At 36.8% G+C, this 16,397-nt stretch overlaps 1 protein-coding gene and 1 pseudogene across 1 annotated transcript; one reads left to right on the forward strand and one right to left on the reverse strand.

Moving 5' to 3' along the window:
* Positions 1 to 6,296: 6,296 nt before the first annotated feature.
* On the reverse strand, positions 6,297 to 11,645 carry LOC121329597 (annotated as a pseudogene).
* Positions 11,646 to 11,982: 337 nt separating this feature from the next.
* LOC121330364 (JNK1/MAPK8-associated membrane protein-like) lies at positions 11,983 to 14,694 on the forward strand. Its single transcript, XM_041276835.1, has 7 exons — positions 11,983 to 12,136; positions 12,352 to 12,425; positions 12,746 to 12,900; positions 13,190 to 13,396; positions 13,640 to 13,821; positions 14,137 to 14,213; positions 14,460 to 14,694. Exons 1-7 carry the CDS (start codon positions 12,118 to 12,120, stop codon positions 14,676 to 14,678), a joined length of 933 nt encoding a protein of 310 aa, XP_041132769.1. The 5' UTR covers positions 11,983 to 12,117; the 3' UTR covers positions 14,679 to 14,694.
* Positions 14,695 to 16,397: the final 1,703 nt, after the last annotated feature.

Here is a 16,397-nt window from a genome sequence, read left to right on the forward strand (position 1 = left end):
CCCTGAGTTAAAAAATGTGTTTTGGATGGAAAATGCTATCTGAGCTGTGGTGAGGTCTGATATTTGCTCTTATTAAAACAGAGGATGTACATTAATGCAGATGGGGGTGGCAGTTTGCTTGGTTTTAGTTGCCAGTATGTAGCTTGAAACCTTTGATTTGGTTTTATTGTGCCTTTAAAACAAATAAATAAATACATTAAAAAAAAAAAAAAAAAAAAAAAAAAACATTGACAGCCAATGTAGTTGTCTACATGATAATCCTGGAAACGTTCAACCTTAAAAGTCTTGTTAAGAGGATTTTGCAACAGAATATTTCAGCTGTACTTAAGCTCCTGAATAAATCATAATAACGTTCAATATATTGCCTTGAAAAAAAAAAAATGGTTTCCCCTTGGTAACAGGCATATACTCTATAATGTATACACTGGCCTACTGAAAAATAAATAGATCCTTTAAAATCAGGTATCTGAATCTAGGTCATAGAGCCCTAGGTTTTCATGCCTTGTCAAAGTTCACTTCCTGTACTGCAGAAATTAGGTCGTGTACAGTAAAAAAAAAAAATTAGGCTTAGGTGACGTTAAGGTTGTAGCTGGTGCACAGGAGTGTTTTGAATGGATAAATGAGTTTCACCAGGTTAAAAGTGGAGTCTGAGCAAGGTGATATGCTAAAGACTATTAAAAGCTCTTCCACTATCCTAACAAAATTATTCCACTTTATTATTTGTTTTTTTCCAGTATGAGTATGAAATGTAAAATGTTGTGTACTAAATATAGTGACAGCACATCATGCTGAGGTAACAGATATGTATGTATGTTTTACAGATTGGTAATTCTTCAATACAGAACAGAAAGATCTTGGATTTTCCTTCAACACTATCATTTATCATGAGTATCATTTTCACTACCATCATATTGTATGTACTATGCTGAATACTGTCCAGTATGAGGCATTACCTTATCATAGATCTATAGATGTTAATGTTTTGGTATGTTCATTTTCAATTTCATGTGCATAGTGGGGTCATTTTTCCTATATAGCTATACAGTCTTCCTATTCATATAGCTAAAAAACTGTGCCTACTGAAATTTTATAGGCCCACTGTACTGGTGTGCCTTTAATACCAAAAAGTTAGTCAATCTATAACTCAAATAGAGTAGTAATAGACAGGTGACTTGGGCATTATTCTCAGAGTGTTTAAGGGGGTCTGTAGGGGTGAGGAGAGTGCCAATCATTGTAGTTGTATTTCATTGTATGGAAAACTTGTGATCTTTTTCTCTGTATTGATTTCATTTGAACGTTTGCATTCCAGAGGTTGATTCTGCACGGTCGTGACAATTCATCCTTCTCGCTACTCGGCCGACGGCCCACCAGGATTATTCACGCTCCCTTCCTTTCAGGATCTCTGAGTTATCTCCTAATCTTTGGCTGGGGTTTGATATTGGATGGCACTGGGAGAGTAATGCATTCCTTTCCAGTTTATGGTCTTACTGCACAAGTGTGGATTCCAGATTTCTAATGCACATTATTACCACCATGGGAGCTCCTCCTAGCTGTTAATTTGTGCAGCATGAAAGATTAATGTTCAGAATTTAGGTACATCTGTTATGTTTTGGGTCATATTGACCCGATGCAATTTCAAACTAATTTAAACAGTCTTAAATTGATTAAATGTTTTTATTTGCAAAGGTCTTACTCTTTTATGCTCTTAGTCCAGGAGCTGTGAGAAAACTTGTTTGTCTGCCAACCTGGGAGCTCCTCATTTTGGAATGTCTTTACCAGTTTTGCAATACTCACAGAGAAAATTAACCTGTGCCTTGTAGATATATATCGTTTGTTTTTTTGTTTATAATTATCTCCAGACAGGTGCAGCCATTTCCAGAAATAATACAACTATAATAATAATAAAATAAGGTTCTGTTTTCTGTGTATAAGTTCATGACCCCAACTTAGGAAAAATCATAAAATATTATACAGCAAATGAAAAGAAAAATAGCATTTAAGCTAATTGGAAACTAGAGTCTGGTCAAATAGACCCGAGACCTATTAGGAGGGTTAATCTCTTACCATGGAGAGAAGTGCCTAAATACTTTCCAAAATTAACTTTGCTGTTTTTATCTAACATCTCATACCCTCTCCTGTATTTCCCTGGAAAAAAACAGAACAGATTGGGCCAGCTGGAAAAAAAGTAGATTATTAACATGTTTACAAATGTTAATTTTGTGTTAATAGTTAGTTTAATTGTAATATTGTAACTGTGTAATGTATTGTAACCTGTTTATAAACCAATAAAAACAGAACAACATAAAATCTGATTTCATTACCACTGATATTTAAGTCTTTTTCAACAACTTTTACTGATATGATTTGGAGTTCATAATCATTAATTAGTTATCTGATGTTGTTTGATCTGTTTTAGCAGTTCTTAGATAAGTTACAATAGACAAACTAACCATTATCAAAAAAAAAAAAAAAAAAAAAAACGAAACTGACCTTTTAAAATTGTGATGTTATTACTCATGAGTTGTTATTGCCTTAATAACAACTCCTTTAGTTGTTATTAAGGCAATATTATTGGTAGTATAAAATAATGTAAGTGAGAACAATGCACAGTTGATCTCCCGTTTCATCCCTAACATTACCAGACATGTTGAAATGTGATCCTGTAAAAAGTATTTTTACTGCGCCAACTAGGTGAAGGGAGCCCCCTGGTGGCAACATTTTATATGACATGCATTATTTTGCTTTTATGCAGTTTCAAAGGTGTAGCACAGGGTTGGCCAATCGCAATCCTGAAGGACCATTTCATTCCAGGTTCAACAGTTAAAAACTTTATAATGACTACTGCAGGGTCTAGATGGAGGTTGAATTGTTTCAATTAAACAATTTACAACCGGGTTAGAACAAAGACCAGGACTGGAAAGTCCAACTTGGAACAAAGACCAGGACTTTGTCCATGCCTGGTATAGCACATGATCAGTTGAAACAGCTAAACACTAAAACAAAAAAACAAAAAAAATGTATCCTTGTTTTTCTACAGTTTTCAACCTATTTAAGCTCTGTAATAGTGTTTAATCTTAAGGATTCATCTTGGGATATCTCCTTCCCTGGGTTATTGACGTTTAGTAATCAGCAATTGATTTGACCCCGTTTTTCTCCCAATTTTAAAATGTCCAATTGTATTTTTAGGCTCGGCTCACCACTACCATCCCAGCACTCACTCGGGAGCGGCGAAGACTAACACACCCTGTCCTCTCAAGCGGGTGCCATCAGCCAACTGCTTCTTTTCACTCTGAAGCCCCGCCATGCAGCCAACCCAGAGCTACAGTGTCGGAGGACAACACAGCTCTGGGAAGCTTACAGGCAAGCCCACAGGTGCCCGGACAATCTACAGGGGTCGCTGATGCCTGGTGAGCAGAGGACACCCTGGTCGACCTAAGCCCTCCCCCCGGGCATCACTCGGCCAATTGAGCACTGCTCCCTGCGAGCTCCCGTCCGCGGTCGGCAAAGATTTATTAAAAACTTTAAATAAAATGACAGTATTCTAAAGAAAAGGAAGAATTACAGCTAATGAGGGAAAACTAATTGGCAAATTCTCACTAACTACATGTGCAAGTTAAAACGGTTCAGCTTTCGTTCTAACTTTTACTTGGTATTTATTGCCTCTGATTGTTATACTGTAGTTGAATGTGTTGAAGTTGTTTAAAATGTATTTTCACTATCATTCGTCCCTGTCTAACTGAAGGGGTTGGTGGAAAAAGTTGCTAACCCTCAACTTGAGATACTTGAAGTTGGTCACAGTCATATGAGCCTATGGGGAATGATCGTGTTCTGTGTGCACCCCCATAGTGCTAAATCTGGCTAATTCAGTTTGCTGGTCCTGCATGCAACTCATTCATTGACCCTTGCTTATATACACTGTGTATAACAAGTATACTTTAAGACTGAGCTTTGACAGAACAACCAACTGGGCCTTAGTGTTACATTACAATACTTCACAGCACTTTAGGTGATGCATAAAAGACAGTTGTTTATTTCCCATGTACAAAGTAAGTCTTACATCCACATTTTGACACAAACAATAGCAAATTCTGAATAGTACATTTTAAGTCATTAAATACTGAGTGGAAAAAAATACTGGCTAGCTAGTAACAAACCTCATTCTTAAGAAGGCAATATAAAACTGGACACTTCCTTATTCCATAAACTTTATTAAGGCTTTGAGACAGCAGGCATCCAGAGTGCAATATGGGTTAGCTGAAATAAGCACTTCATTCTGTGTGTGTTACTTCACTAGACTTTGTGCTTTTTCAGTCACATACTGGCAATCTACATAAAACAAATAAGAATAATAACATCATATCAACAGTGAGGACAATAACATTTCAGAATTTGTCATACAGAGTACACTGCAAGCCTTTTAGCTGTAATTCAAATATTATGTGTTGCACCACCAGTACTTTTGTATATATATATTGTGTATCATATATATATATATATATATGATATATATATATATATATATATAATATATATATACACACACACAAATTTATATTATGACACATTGCATTTTAAAAACACTCATTTGGCAGTTGACACCCAAGGTTCATCTATTTTCAGGAATTGTCGAGATTAAACACCAACACACACAAAAAAGAAGAAAAAAACAGACAGTTTGAAATGCATTGAATCGTTATCATTCAAATGCACTGCCCATTGAGTCACGTCTTCAGTAAACTTCCATTTTGTACAGGTTTTAATTAAATAAGGTTGTAATTGTTTTGTATTTATCTGATTTGCATTTGGCACGTATAGCAAATACATATTTGCTATTTTAAAATGTATAGGAAGCTGTGGTGGTTAAAGAAAAGGGCTTGTAAAAATCCCGGCTCAGCCACAGACTCGCTGTGTGACCCTGAGCAAGTCACTTAACCTCCTTGTGCTCTGTCTTTTGGGTGAGATGTTGTTGTGACTCTGCAACAGATGCATAGTTCACACACCCTGGTCTCTGTAAATCACCTTGGATAAAGGTGTCTGCTAAATAAACTCATAATAATAATAATACTGTGAAATATAAACAGCTTTGGTTCAGGAAAACATTGCAGCAAGGGTTTGCTACAAATAAACATTTAAACATAATAGATACATAAATACATAAATAACAATTTGATAGCAACACTTTTGACAATTTAAAATTCCCATTGAAGAACACAAAACAAATTAACACAATGAATCACTTTGTTTCCCCTAAAAAGCCTAGCAAGAACATCCGATTATTTTATTTTTTGTATCACAGTGTTGTCTGCTTCACGTTGGCACTTTGAACCGCTTTGAAATTGCCTATTTTGCACCAGCTAATCACACGATTTCCATAACATAACGGTCAATTTCACCGTATTAGGTTAATGCTTAACTTAGTTTAGCCACTATATGTAACATCAAATGGCCTGTCTTTCTCATAATTGCCTTTAAAAGTTCCAGTACTGCAGTAAATTGGCCTATTTATTTATTTCAAATGTGGGACTTTAATTTGATATCATATATGTTTGCAGCAACAATGCATGATTCTTATTTAAGCAATATTTGCAAAGCTACGGTTATGTCCAAATTACTTATGTTTTAGTGCCACCAAGGCCTGGCATCAGTTATCGATAATAAGGTTACAGGCTAGTATCCGCGGTCTCAGATTTGGCTACAGCTGGTTGGGACACGGTGTCGTGCTGCCCATCCCTACAGAACATCAGCGCGGGGTTTTTGCAAGCCCACATGGCAACATCCCCCCCGTTCGCTGGGCTAGAGGAGGACATTCTACTATCTGCTCCGTGTCGATTAGCATACCGGTCTCTAATCCTATCAGCGCGGCTCCTAGCTTCCATGCTCTGGTTTTGTGTGGAAAGGTAAGCCGCAATATTACGAGTCCTATATCCTTCTTCTCGGTTACGCCCCAAAAGCATTGAGATATTGGGGTTCCTTATAACGTATATAAGAGGATTGATTGCCCCGTTTGCCCACGCCATTAATACAGCCACGGTGTCCATAACGGGGTTAAAATGATAATCAGTGGCAGCTGTGATGATACCCATCAAGCAGTAAGGCCCCCAACAGAAGATAATAAACACAATCATGATAAGCACAGTTGTGGCCGTTCTCATCTCGCTATAAAACCGGAGAAGGTGGGCATAAGTGGTCACCGGTCGCACCCTGATCTCTGACAGCCTCACAGTTTTGCAGATGTTATAGTGGCAAAAGCACATGAGGGCAAAAGGCAGAAGGTAACAGATCACAATTACAGTTATGCTGTATGCAGTGCCCATCCTAGAGCTGCCCGAATGAAAGACATACATGCAGTGATAAAAGCCATTTTTGTGAATTACCAGCTTATCTGTGGTCTTTGCCATCAAGTACCATGGGAACGAAAAAAATACTGCTGTCAACCACACGGCCACCAACAACTGGGTGGCCTGTTTCTTCCCTATTTTTTCTTGTGGCTGTTTCACTATGGCATAATAGCGGTCGAAAGATACCAGGGTCATCGTCAGGGTGGAGGTGATGCCAAAGCAGGAGTTGAAGAATCCATTGGCTACGCAGAAGCGATCTCCAAACATCCACAGTCCATCCTTGCTGAACAGCATGATAAAAGAAAAAGGTAAACAAAGTATGGCCGTCAGAAAATCTGACAGAGAAAGGGACAAAATAAAGGCATTAGTCACCGTTCTCAGCTGCCTGTGCTTGATGATGACAATAATAACTGCCAAATTTCCAAAGCTGCAAAGCAGAAAGACGATCAGAAAAATGAGCGTTTGAGACGCCAAAGCGATGCCATGGAGCAGGAAACTCGTTGGGGTGATTTTCCCATCATGTTGCTCTCGGTTTTGGTCACCTCCTGCAGTCTGGTTGCCTGATATGAGGTGAGTTATTGTGTTGAAGACGGGGGTCTGGGCAAAGATGTCGAACATAAAGTCTCTCCCTGAGCTGTTGTCGGCTTCTGTGCTGTTGCTGAGCAGAGCAATGTTTGCAGGGGAATCCATCGGGCTCAGCTGAGGGGCAGCCACGCAATGGAGGATTCATCACTTTGCAATATTTATAACTGCGTTTCTTTGAAACCAGGCAGTGCAAAACGTCTTTGTTTATTTTACTTAGGTTCCATTGCAGGCTATAAAACGGAGCGTATAATTCCGTATGGAACACCCAAGATATTCGGCTGAATCTGCACTTTTCCCGTTGCACGTTGCTTTTCCCGGGAGGCAATATTTGCATTTAACTGTGTTGTTTCGTTTGCTCATCTCAGTCGCACTCAGCCTTTGCCTCGTTCTCTCCCCTTCTCCCTCATGCATACATTTTGGTTGCTGAACTCAGTGACGTTTCGGGCCGTTGCCAAGGCAGCGATGGATTTTATTTTATTTTATTTATTTATTTTACTACTACGCACTTTGGAATAAAGAGGGGTCGATTGTCGGTACTCTTTTCACGTATATTTATGGGGTGGGACGGAGTTAGGGTACTAAATGAACGTGTGAATTGTACCAGGAGATAAACAAGAAACGTGAATTATGCTGGTTAATAAAAAGGATGCTTTACAGTATATGAGTTGATAAAATCTGACCAAAATTGAACATTTCAGTTAAATGCAATGAAAAATTAAAAAGGGGATGTATAGGAGTGTTGAGCAGTTAACCATGTGAAATGCTTGGCACAATTTACATGGTAACTATGTACAGATATGTATTTGAAAACTACACTTTAAAAGATGGATTATAGTTTCAATAATAAATATATAATCTGTCAAATCCATTTTTTTTTTAATTAATTGATTGCTTGGCATGCATTTTTGCACACTACACAATAATGATTTAATTTGTACACAAAACTACAAGTCTAAACACAACATCTAGGAAGTGGGTAGGAATTTCTGAATAATGAAAATAAAAACTTATGAACATGAAATTCTAATAATTTTAGTAATAATATGAAACACACTAAGTGCTACACTGCTAACTGAATACAATAAACAAAGTACTTTTTTATCCAAGTATACAGATATATTTATAAAGTATACTATAGTTGGTAATTATACATGCTACAGATTTATTTCAAAAGAAACACATTTTTTAGGTCATCACCATTTTCCAGTACAAAACTTGTTGCTCCAGTATAATGTGCAAGTCCTGCAACCTCTACATAACTGCCTTGAAGTCTCCACATTTGGTTTCTTAGAGAGAAAAAAGTACACAGTATTTCGGGAATGCTAATTAAAATGTTTTGCACTGCCTGCTAATAATTACATTAACTTTAAGTCAAATTTCAGTTAGATATTAAAGAAGGCTAGTGACTTTAAAGAAAACAAAATGATGAAATCTTGTTTTCTGAAAGGCTTTTCCATGTATTTAACCCTTCTCACCTCCACTGCTTTCCCAGTGAACAGGGAACCTGTGGCCCCACTTTGGAACGTCCTGGTCAGGTTCAGTTGAATAAGCCCCTTATGATATTGGAGGGCAATTCGAGCGGTCACCCCTGAACCTGTAGGACTTCTATCAACCTATAGAGAAAATGTAAACATTTCATATTATATAAATATGCCATGTTACTACTGCCACAAATAACTAAAAGATAAAATGGTTAAGATAAAAAAATAAAAAGTTGAAGATTTTTCAAGGTTTATTAGGATCAGCAGCATAAGCACTGCCCCCCTTGTCTTGGGTATGAAGATCTTTTGGTCTTTTGCTTGTAACAGCACTGTACATTTAAAAATAAAAATCACCCTGCGTCTTTCTGGCACCTAAAACACTTTGTTTGGTAGAACTTAACTTAATTGCAAACCTATATAGTAGTAACATTGAATTACATCACAACAGCAGCAACTTCAAAGCTATAAATAATATGTCACAGTAAAAGTCAAAATCTGGTCAATCTTAAATTTTACCGGTAAATGTCAACATTTACCAAAGCTTATGATTTAACAAACTGTATTGGTAAATGTCCGAAATTATGAAGAAATGGATTGCTTTTCAGAAATTTACCAGCAAATCTTATGATTTGCCAAAGTGTATTGGTAAATATATATCTTCGAAAATTATTTATTCCTGCATATAAATGGTCAATTAACAAAACAATCATTAATGTCAAATAATATATGCATTTGTGTGGAAACGAGACACTGTCATTAGCCAAAGCCACTTGGTTATTCTTGAGATTTAAATGTCCGAAGTAAAGCATTATCATGATTGTTTCAGACATTTACCGTTTTTGCTTGGTAAGTGTCCTCAGTTACCAGTAAATCTTAAGATCTGCCAATATTCTGACTTTTACTATAACATATATGCAACCATAGAATAACAACAACAACAAAAAGAAAGCTGAACAAACCAAATTTTGGATGAACATCCCCCATTCAAACTTGGGTTTGAAATTTTGTTAGCACTTATTAAAGTAATGTTTTTCTATTGAAAGTGTCTACTTTGGTGCAGGTTTTTATTTCAACATTGTATCTCGAACACAACCTGCAGGTTTTGTTACACCAGCTTGCTCAAATTTATAACTATGTTTCTTTTGTGTGCTACTCTGTATAGTGTATTTAATAAGTAAGGCAGCAATGGACCTAAATTTGACTAGTCAATATACGTATATGTTTTACTTTTTTGAGACAACAGGAAAGTTCCTTTTACTGGTTCATGTTTTTTCATTTCAGACTTACTAAATATTATATGATAAAAAGATAAATAAATAATTCTGACCTGAGCATCTGCAAAAACACAAACATTGGCAATAGGTTCACCAGAAAAAGCATCTTTACCATCTGTGAGGATGGTTCCATAGAGGAAAGCTAGATCTGGACTGCTAGGATGGTGAAGTTTAACCTGGAACAATAAACCCTTTTAACATGTGTGTAATTGTTCAGGACCTTACAAGTTACATTGATAATAAAAGCTGTTTCCTAGGGTGCCAGTCAACTCTTCCCAAAATCAGGCCATCCCAAGCACTAGCGGATATACCTCAGGTAAACTTGGACCCAAGTAAAATCAGATGCAAGTCAACTTGGATTATGATGAAATCAGTGTCCAGTCTGACCATTGTTGAAAAATAATCACAATCACAATTTCACTAACCTTTACTTTACAAAGACAGCAAGCAAATTCAAAGGGAAACACTATATATGTGTTGTGTTGCACTGCATGACCGATAATAGTAATACTATAACTAATATTAATAATACCTTTGCTGCTGTATTTTAAATTTAGGAACAGTAACTTTCTTGCAGGGATACCATACCACACAACTGAGAATGAAGACACTTGTAATCACTGTTAAAACTGTTGCGTTTTTGTGCAATCCACTTCCTACCTTTCTTTTGACAGCATTAGTTCCTGCAGTTGCTGCATCCACAAGGTCCCTGGTTCTGGAACGACTGACATCCAAACCAAACTTCTCCGCACTGACAAATGCATAAAACGCACCACCATAACTAATATACAAAATGACCTCCCCATGACCAGGTACGTCAACTGTAATATCTAAAAGTATAATCCCAAAAATATAAATGATAATAAAAGGAATATTAAGTTCTTATATAAGCCATTAGAGATGTTCAGTCTTCTACAGACACTTTTAGGCAACGATTCTTTAAAAAAGACAGGTGTTTACTTGGAAACATTTCTTCATGTAAATTATCAAAGGACAGCATTTTTTTTCTCTCTTTTAACGGTGCACACTATTCAGATTGTATTTGACTGATACTTCATTTTTCAGCTCTCAGCATTATTTTAGAGATTCTGGAGTATTAGCAATTATTATCAGATAATGTGAACTCACCATTGGCTGGATTGGAGAGAATAAGGACCAAAAGGTTCAATGAGGGTGCACATTAGCATAATAATAATAATTTTAAAAAAAAGGTAATAACTTCTTATTTTGAAAAACTAAATCCATTTCATTTTTTTTCACCAGCTTTAGAAATTGTATTATCCTATTTCATATATTAACAAATAAAAACCAAAAAAAAAAAAAACTCATATGAGCTATTTATTTCACTGTCTGTAACTATGGCTATTGAAATACTTACCTGTAGCAAATGCAAATGCTGGGACGCTGTGGAACCTCACCTTCCCAGTGTTCTGATTGGAATATCCGACAAATGCCTTCACCAGGCCACACGGGCAATGAATGTTCACCTGAGTTTCCGGCGACTGAGGCGCTGTGACCAGACCGTAGTCCACAGCAAACCTGCCCAGGGCAATAACGGCATGACCACATAGTGCTGTACCCTTCATTATGCATAAAGAGCACACCCAAGTGAGCTTCATTAAGTTCACTTTTTACCACAACAGCACCATACACATCATAATGTCCGCAGGGCTCAAACATTAATAGCTGCCTTAAATTGCCAGGTTTTCACGTACATAGCGTCTCTTTGCCAGGAGGCTCTCTCCTATAATCTCAGGGTAGCCACTTACCACTATCCGTAATGGTTCTCCACCAGTGTGCATGTCTACCACTGAAATGACCGACCCATCGTGAGGTGGTAGTTTTAGTGATTCCATGCTTGCACAACTCTGTAAAAAGTACAATTTTCACATAAGCAAACAAACTTAGACTTTACAAAAAAAACTTCACACGAATTCAATGAGAAAACACGCCATACATACGTCCTGGACCGCCCTCTCTCTCTCTCTCTCTCTCTCTCTCTCTCTCTCTCTCTCTCTCTCTATATATATATATATATATCGTGTGGCAAGATATGGGCTCTTATTCTCAGTCTGTACTATGTAAGTCAAGTAGAAAGTATTATGCCTTTTTAAAATACTTTATTTAAAGCAAATACATGTTTATTTAAAATATCGTAACTGTGCTCAATAGAAAAAGGGTACGTGCTCGACTGTTTGAGACTTCGTCCTTGTAACATTTTTTATCCTTCGCAGCGGCCGTAAGAGCGAGGCTTGTTTAGTCACATGTGTAAACTGATAAAATGGGCTGGATCGTATTCTTAAAATATTACGGCAAGTCAGTTCAATTGAAAGCTGAAACTGTTACGCCTTAAACGCAGCGAGGAGGTTTTCGGCTTCTCCGAGAAACGATGAGGAATCTGTTTCTTTTTTATACGATACTTTCTTTTTTATAAAGGAAATGTTCTCAACAAACATGTGTAAGTCGGGTTTCTAGAGCGTATCAATTATCTGTGCCGGTGGATTAATGAAAACAAATGTACACATTTCTTATCAGTGTCTGCCTGCCGCACTGCAGTCAGATTCGCTTTATGTCTGTGCCAGCAGTTGTATATATATATATATATTATATATATATATATATATATATATATATATATATATATATATATATTATATATATTTTTCCTTGAAGCTGTAAAGAAGCTATGCCCAGGATTATACTGTGGAAGACCCAGGTTAAACTTCACTGTGCTCGGAGAATGTGGGGTAAGTACAAAGGAAAACAGATGGTTCCAAACGAGAGGTTTAGTTAAACAAATTGCCTAACAACTTAAAAACACATTGGGTGTTGCTCTGCTTTTTGGCGGATGATCAGATACAATTTAAAACAGTGGTACGCTGGACTGAGGTTCCCAGGGCACCATCCCGACAACTTATCTGTTATCTAGTTTACGAGGGATGCGGGAGCAAGTTCTGAAGAAATTGGTGTTATTAACTTATGATCACATAGGCCAAGTATTGAATTTGCCCGTTTTTTTTTTTTTTTTAACTGTAAGATTAACTGTAATGCCGTTGATCTTTTTAAGGTTTGTCCAAGAGGAGAAAGAACTGATGAGGATAAGATTTGTCAGATGTGCGTGGAGTCTCCAGAGCTGTATGGCTGGCTTTACCTAGGCTTTATGGCAATGTTACCGTTGGTTCTTCACTGGTTTTTCATTGAATGGTACTCGGGCAAAAAAAGGTAGCTACCTATATCATTTTGACTGTAGTTTTAGTGTGTAGTGGGGATTTATACTCCATTCTAGCACCACAACTCAGAACTTAAAGCAAAGCAATAAATTTACTTGTAATGTTTCACTAAAATATATAAACCAGTAAATGGGTATTATATCTTGGCATGCATTATTTTAGGTTACAGCACATGGGTTCTGTTTACATAAGAAAGGTATTGTTTCTTTTGTCTCAAATGTGATCAAGGCTAGAATTTATATAAAAAAAGGCGTTTTTTAAAAAAATAATTATTATTCTAGCTCCAGTGCTCTTTTTCAACACATAACTGCACTGTTTGAGTGCAGTGCAGCGGCTGTTGTCACTCTCCTGGTAAATGATCCAGTTGGCATGCTGTCTATCCGATCCTGCAAAGTGCAGATGCTGTCAGACTGGTACACAATGCTCTACAACCCCAGTCCTGATTATGTCACCACACTGCACTGTACCCAGGAAGCTGTATATCCTCTGTAAGTACTAACCAGTTTTGAATGGAGAGAAAGCAAATGTCTTTTAATGTAACAGTTTACCAAAACATAATAAAAATAAAGAGTATGCCCCCACCCACAACCTTCATTTAGTGTTTTTAATATTAAAAGGCATTTGGGGGCGGGGTTAAGGAAATATCATTATACCATTGCACATTATATTTTTGGATTTCATTTTACAGTGTTTTTTTTTTTTTTTTTTTTTTTTTGTTCATTTGATCCCAGGTATACAATTGTGTTTATATACTATGCCTTTTGCCTGGTATTTATGATGATGCTTCGACCATTACTGGTAAAGAAGATTGCTTGTGGTTTGGGAAAATCAGACCGATTTAAAAGCATATATGCTGCCCTGTACTTCTTCCCAATTCTGACTGTACTACAGGCAGTTGGAGGTGGTCTGCTTTGTAAGTATAATACATCTATCTGGTACTGTACTTAGTAGGGGGAGAAAATCCAGATTTAACTGGCTGTAACCTGACAAAGTTGTGTGTCTGTCTTTATTCTCTCTCTCTCTCTCTCTCTCTCTCTCTCTCTCTCTCTCGCACACACTAGTGTGGGATGTTCTCCTGGTGTACCCATAGTCTCTCTTACTCTAGAATGCCATAGTTCACAGGTCCTAATACAGTTGTGTGTTTGTGTAGATTGATGCATGCATATATATGTGTGTGTGTGTTTTTTTATGGGGCTGTTAATTCATTTCTGTTTTGTTACTATTTTAGACTATGCGTTTCCATACATTATCCTGGTGTTGTCATTGGTTACCTTGGCAGTCTACATGTCGGCTTCAGAAATACAGGTAAAAACCTTTAAATATAAGTGTATTTTCTGATAGTTTGTTTACTTTTCCCGACTGCTGGGAATTTATTGCTACAGTAATTTTGTTGGTAGTTGCTGATTTAAAAAAAAAAAAAAAAAGGGAAATCTTTGCCAGTGTTTATTTAAGGATATTATTACAACACACAAAGATTAAAGGACAATAACACTTTAAATCAAATTGTTTAATAATGTTGTTATTTATTTATATATTTTTTTCCGCCCCAAGTCTTTTAGGGACCTTGTTGCCAAGAAGAAAAGACTGGTTGTCCTCTTCAGTCACTGGCTGCTGCATGCTTATGGAATCATCTCTATCTCCAGACTTGATAAACTAGACCAAGACCTCCCCCTTCTAGCTTTAGTTCCAACACCAGCTCTTTTTTACCTGTTAACTGCCAAGTTTACTGAGCCTAACCGGATACTGTCAGAAGGGGGGAATGGGCATTAAACAATTGAGTGAAACAGAAACTATGTACTGCATGTTTTTGTATATGAAGCTGGTTTCTGATTATAGTGCATAGTTGTACCGTATTCCTTCGAATTTAAGACACACTTTTTTTTTTAAACATTTTTGCCCTTCTCAAAAAAAGCCTGCATCAGAGTACAGTATAGTGATGCTTATATTAAAATTGCCAAAAGACCTGACTACCTGAGTACACAAAGAGCGACATGACTGACAAGACAAACCAAAACGTTACTGCCTGATCTCGATTCATCCATGATGTACAAACAGCCATTTTCAATGAAGAGGAATTAAAAGAAGCTTTTACAATTTCACCGTTTCTAAGAAACGGTACCAGCTTGGACAGATTGGAAATGCTGATCAGACCCCCACCCCCCCCATGTTTTTCAACATGCCAAGCTATACCACGTTTCACAAATTGGGAGAAAAACAGGTGTGAGTAATCACCATGTGCATGTGTTCTGTTAGTTGGTATTGTGCATACCGGTCAGACTGTTGTGTTTGCAATGCGATCAATGCTGTTGTGTTTGCTGGGTTACATGTTTCCTGATATAGTGGAGTGTTGTTTCGTGCTTGCTGTTGCCGGGATGCGTGATGCTGCAAGTGTGAAGTGTGTGTACGACAGAGACGCCATCTTAAGCACTATAGTATGCAGCACAACCACAGCTCCATGGTTAATCTACAACAACACTGTTTTGGGTCAGTTTTGTACGATACAACAGCGTAATTGAGGTTATACTTTTGTAAATGTATAGTTATTTGATATTTTCCCTAAATTAAGGGTGGTAAGTTTGGACTGTCTTAAATTCGAAGGAATACGGTATGTGTTTGTATTTATGTATATATACATTTTTTGTTAAGCCGGTGATAGTTAATTTAAGCTTTGTATGTTTAATATGCTGAGTAAAAAACATGTTGATTGCTGAAAATAATCACCTAGCTAACTGTGTAACTAATGTATTTCATTAAAATCAACCATTATATGAATGTCCAACAGACTTGATTTTACTATAAGGGATAACGGTATTGATGTTGCATGTTTATGAGGTAAAGTTAATTTATTTACTTAGTTATTAATTAATTAATTAATATTAAGTAATAACAGAACGGCTGACCACCATAGAAAACAATGTGGGAGAGCTATGTCCTCTTGTTGTATAACAACTGAGCATTAAAGAATAAGAATCATTATGCTCACAAAATGGCACATCTGGGACATTCTAGGCCAGGTGCACAAAAACATCCCACTTCAAAGGATTTTATAAAAGGAAGTTCACAAAAATACACCATCTATTTTGTTGCCTCCATTATGAATTGAAATACTGTAACTAGAACAGAACAGGTGGCAATCAATTAAGTGATTATGATGCAGTTGACATGCAGTGTCATACAGAAATATATTTAAACTAATTGAAAGCAATTAAATCTAGTGTAGGGATTCCCAAATCAAGTAGAGGACAATAAGTATACTGCCATGGTTTAATGGTAATAAAAATGCAGTTCATCATCAGTTCAGGTCATCAAGAACACATTGGTCACGCTCTAAATACTCCTGGTAGGGGAAAGAAAATTAAAGTGGGATTTAAAGATGTCAGTTTTCTTTAACAATCAGAACATTTCCTAATATGCCTATTATAAGTAGCCTTACTGCATCCATAGAGTTGTGTGCAGCCCTCTGACGTAGGAGGAAATCTAAAGGCAAGT

This window comes from Polyodon spathula, chromosome 17 (genome assembly GCF_017654505.1).
Source record: "Polyodon spathula isolate WHYD16114869_AA chromosome 17, ASM1765450v1, whole genome shotgun sequence".
NCBI lineage: Eukaryota > Metazoa > Chordata > Actinopteri > Acipenseriformes > Polyodontidae > Polyodon > Polyodon spathula.

Coding starts and splice junctions, on each gene's coding strand:
- LOC121330364 (XM_041276835.1), top strand. Junction 12,901..13,189: donor TGGTACTCGGGCAAAAAAAG/GTAGCTACCTAT, acceptor TTATTATTCTAG/CTCCAGTGCTCTTTTTCAAC. Junction 13,397..13,639: donor CAGGAAGCTGTATATCCTCT/GTAAGTACTAAC, acceptor ATTTGATCCCAG/GTATACAATTGTGTTTATAT.